The sequence below is a fragment of the Thunnus maccoyii genome, chromosome 17, assembly GCF_910596095.1.
Source record: "Thunnus maccoyii chromosome 17, fThuMac1.1, whole genome shotgun sequence".
NCBI lineage: Eukaryota > Metazoa > Chordata > Actinopteri > Scombriformes > Scombridae > Thunnus > Thunnus maccoyii.
The window spans coordinates 23,982,056-23,986,553 of NC_056549.1; the positions used below are offsets into that span (position 1 = coordinate 23,982,056).

The 4,498-nt window shown below is 41.3% G+C and overlaps 1 protein-coding gene across 1 annotated transcript; it reads right to left on the reverse strand.

The window, feature by feature from the left end:
- Positions 1-3,466: 3,466 nt before the first annotated feature.
- LOC121882805 (G-protein coupled receptor 4-like) lies at positions 3,467-4,498 on the reverse strand. The gene has a single exon (XM_042391249.1). The coding sequence runs from the start codon at positions 4,496-4,498 to the stop codon at positions 3,467-3,469; it is 1,032 nt and encodes a 343-aa protein (XP_042247183.1).

A 4,498-nucleotide genomic window follows, 5' to 3' on the forward strand; every position in this document is an offset into this window, starting at 1 on the left:
TTCATATAGCCTATTCTATGGGGAATTTGTCTTTAGGCACAAAAACGGCTATAACCCACATACAGAGAAAAATATAGCTACTGCCACACAAGTGTCATAAATACAGGATAGGCTATTTCATAAATAAAAACACAAGCTATAATAAAAATGTTAACGGAATGTTAAAAATTCAGCTTCAGCACCAGGACAGGGAAAGCACAGGCCCCCAGCTTCACCATCCAGTCAGGGGGAGAGCCCCGTGCGCCCCTATCTACAACCAACCAGCCTGCAAAACTGGACAGCAGCAGTGACATAGCCTCAGATAGCTCTGCATCTCAAATTAGCCTGGAATCAGCTCTTAAAACTGGTATTTCTTACCCCAGTGACAGGGCTAATTTCCCAGTAAATATTACAGATGCAAATGTGAAAAAGTTTATTTTGAGGCAGGGACCATGCAGATTTGAACCTATGTTTTTATATTTATTTTTTATTTGCTCCCACATCAGTTTTACCCTACCAGGGTTGCAGCTTAAAGAAAAATTGCATACACGCTGTAAGACTACATCTAAGCAACCCATTAATGTAATGTGTAGCACTCGGCTTCTAACACTACTATTTAGTAAGGATTTTAATAATGTTGGACCAGAATCAGAGGATACCAGATTCGGACAGGAGGCAGAAATGGCTATTTGCAACATTAAATGACCACACGAGACAAGAAGCTGCAAACTGGTACCTTGTATTATCTTTTTTTAAAATAAACAAAATAAATAAAAATACTTTAAGTGCAGTTAATAGTTCAATTCCACAGTTTCTCAGTTTCAATTTAGCAACAAATTATTTCTTCTGTCACTTTTTCTTTTGGTTTTGAACCACTGAGTTCTTTTCAACTATTTTCCTGTTTTGACTGGGTGCACCCTTCTATAGGTTAACTAAATCCTCAATATCTGGATCCAAGGTTAGTTAGGTAACAATATCAGAACCATATCCTGTTCAATATTGTCACTTCACAACACTCTTCAACCTTGCAACAGTTCACCATTCACTGCTCTAGCAATAACAGAATCACTTTAACCAAGGCACAATAATACACCATATCAATAGTATGAATACTCAGTCCACTCATTTAAACCAGTGCTGGTTATGGCTCGGTCCTTCCACAGGCACAGGGAATGTGTTTGAAGAAGAATGAAGAAGGTAAGTGTCTTTTCCAAATCAAGTCAAAAAATGAAGAGTAAAGTCAGAGTCTGGGACTTTGGATTGTGCAAGTGGGGCTGGGGGTTGAGCATGAAAGTGGTGCTGGCCTTGTGCAGTTAAGATGTTTACCCTACCGCCGTGGCAGGAGAGAGGTAAGGTTGACAGTTCTCGGCTCTGGGCTCTCAGTTCAGGGATCTTCAATCCAAAGATCTAATGATCTCATCTGGTTTGGCTCGCCATCAACTTCAAATCAACTCAAAAAACCTGACCAATTCGGGAGTTCCTCTGTGTCACTCGGCAGGTTTCAGTGAGCAGCCTCTCACACACACACCTCTACGAGCGTTCAGCGGCAGGTCCTCTCTCAACAGTGTCACCCAGCATCTGACTAGCGTACGCTGTGTAGCTTGCCTGCGGTGGCTGAAGCACTTCTGTGTTGTTAACCCTTTGTGACCCAAGTTACAAATGGAATAAACAAATGTAATTATAGTCAGATCTACTCGTGCCCTAATGATGGTGCAGTGATATTATAAGCCTACTAACTTGCACATTCATGCAGTCGGTGATTTTTTACCAGCTGTCCTTCCTGCATTTGGTAGCTATAACTGTGTTGCTCTTTGCCTGGATGATGTGTTTTAATTCTTCATATTTGTTTAATATTATAGTTTGTTCTTCATTTGTGAAGTATGCTGCTCTGCTGCCAGTAGACTTGTCCATGTTTGCGAGTGGTCATATGCTGCAAACACCGCCCCTTTTATGTGAACATGCTCAAGGCTAGATTGGGAAAACCAGGGTTGACTTACCAAGTTGATAACCACCATCATGTGACTGCTTAGCGTTTTTGTGGTTGTCAGGGTTAGTAACAAAAAGGGTTATAACAAAAATATATCCCGTGTATGTTGAACTTGCTTCGTAGTACAGGTCCCAGGTGAAGGCAAAAGTATTTCAGATTTCACTTCAGTCCTGTACGCTCTTCAAATCAAGCAGTAGGCAGTAAAATGTCTGGACAAAGGTTCAATGCAACATGCAATAATATCTCAAGTGGTCCTTTAATATAATCTGCAACATATCTGTCCTTCTCCCACTTGGTCCAGTCTGATCAAACAGGGAAAAAGTCAGAGGGCAACTGGTGAACTGGTGGAGAATGACAACCAAGGGACATAAAGCCAGACTGTGACAGGATCATGACATCACCCAAGAACAAATAAATAAGTACAAGGATGTAACAAGGTGAGTGAAATAACAGTTTTAATATTTGCATTGGAGAAAAGCATGTTTTTGTGCAATTTTGATGCTATTGCTGTTCTCAATACTCACAAGACATCTTCAAAGTCTAACTATTGCAACAAAGCACAAATAATATGGACTCACAACAACTATCTAATTCCAATCCCACACACAGGTTCTAGTGGTAGCTATTAGCACCACTAGCTGATGTAGTTGTAATATTAAACAGGAATGAATAATCATAACTTCAGAAACAGATCATTTTAACCTACATTATCTCAAATCAAGGACTATTTTAATGCATAACTCAGAAGGTGTTTTTTACTCCTCAAGACTTAAAAGGGCCATTTTAGTTGCGGACTAGACTTTAGTTCCCCTTAGAGTAAGCTTGCAGCTCTCATTTACCCTGTATGAGAAAATGAGAGAATAATCATAATAATGAAAGCACAGCGCAGAGAAACCGGATGAGGGATCATTACATGTGATGCGTCATCATATTTAAAAATAATTCCAACCAAAATCTGACTAAAGCTGAAACTAAAACAGAGTATTTTGCAGAAGTCTGAACAAGTTGTCTGTCTCTCACGATGGGTTGGACTGAAACCACTCAAGGGGTGGTCCAAAAACATCAGATTTTTTTTATACTTGTGTTTGTTAGTTGCTGAAAATAGAAAAATGATCATTGATATAGGCTGCTGAAATATAATCATCTGATTGTGGGGACAGTTTATTTTTAAAAAGACAAAAAGTGACGTAGCAAAACCATAACTTTGCTCCCCCTAATTGAATAATTGGGATGCATTTGACCCCCTCTTCTATGTGCAGGATATGAGGGAAGATAAAAACAGACAAATGAGGCAATGTGGTTTCTGATTGTCTGTATACGAAGGGTTGATGGGATATGAATAATCCAGCTACTCACTCGCTAACACTGAAGATGAAGACATGAGTACAGCGACAGTATTATGCATAATCACATGTATGCACATCTACACACACACATGCATACAAGTGCACAGGTGGATTTTTCTACCCACATATCACATATACAGCTTAATTTTCATATTTAATTGCTATTAGGCTGTCCTCTGTGATGTGTAGATAGAGCAAAGTCCTCTGTCTGTGTCCTTGTATTCCTCCAGCAGAGATTCACCTCCTTTTGGACTCCGTTACTGACTAATGCATACAACACAGGGTCCACCACACAGTTCAGACTGGACAGTGCCAGTGTGCATGAGAAGAAGAAATGCATCTTCTGTTCAAACTGGCAGTAACTTCCATCAGGTTGGGTGTTGTCACTCTGGTAGAAGACTAGTGAGCGTGCGAGCAGGATAATGTGATATGGAGCATAGCAAATTGAGAAGATGCCAATTACCCCAAAAGACAGCATGCGGACTTTCCTCTTAGCCTGGGCATTCAAGTGGGGACGTTGGCCTACAGTGACTAGTATCCTCCAGTAGCTGACAGTCAACACCAGCAGGGGCAGCAGGAAGCCAAAGCCCACTCGGAGCAGGTTGAACAAGGCAACAGGCCTCTGCATGGGATAGGTCTCATAACAACGGTCATTGTTGTTTTTCTCATCATGGGCATTGTTGAGATTGTCATAGATCAGCCACACGATGTGCAGTGCAACCACTACAACATGAACAATGGTGCACTGTGCCCAGGCGTAATATGATGTACGGTGGGTTTTGGAGTGGTGGGGGTACGTGACCAACAGGCAGCGGTGCACAGAGATACAGCAGAGCAGGTAGATGCTGATGTACATGTTGGAGTAGTAGAAGAAGCCGGCTACTCTGCAGCTCATAACACCTAGGTGCCAGTGATGGTCCTGTCGATAATAACTGATCCAAAGGGGTATGGTGAAGAGGTAAAGCATGTCTGAGAGGGACAGGTTTAGCAGGAAGATGCCTATAACATTTTGCCTCTGCACTTGTTGAAAAATGGGACCCAGCATCAGCACATTGAAGATCAAACCAAAGATAAAAGCCAGGATGTAAACAGCCATCTTGAGGTCACTAATGGCACTTGCACCAATATAAACACACTGTTGAGTTGAGTTTAGGGTTGTTGCTGTTGATGTGTTTGTGGCATTCAT

What these genes read in the sequence shown, in the direction of transcription:
- LOC121882805 (XM_042391249.1), bottom strand. Translation starts at nt 4,498, where the DNA reads ATGAATGCCACAAACACATCAACAGCAACAACCCTAAACTCAACTCAA.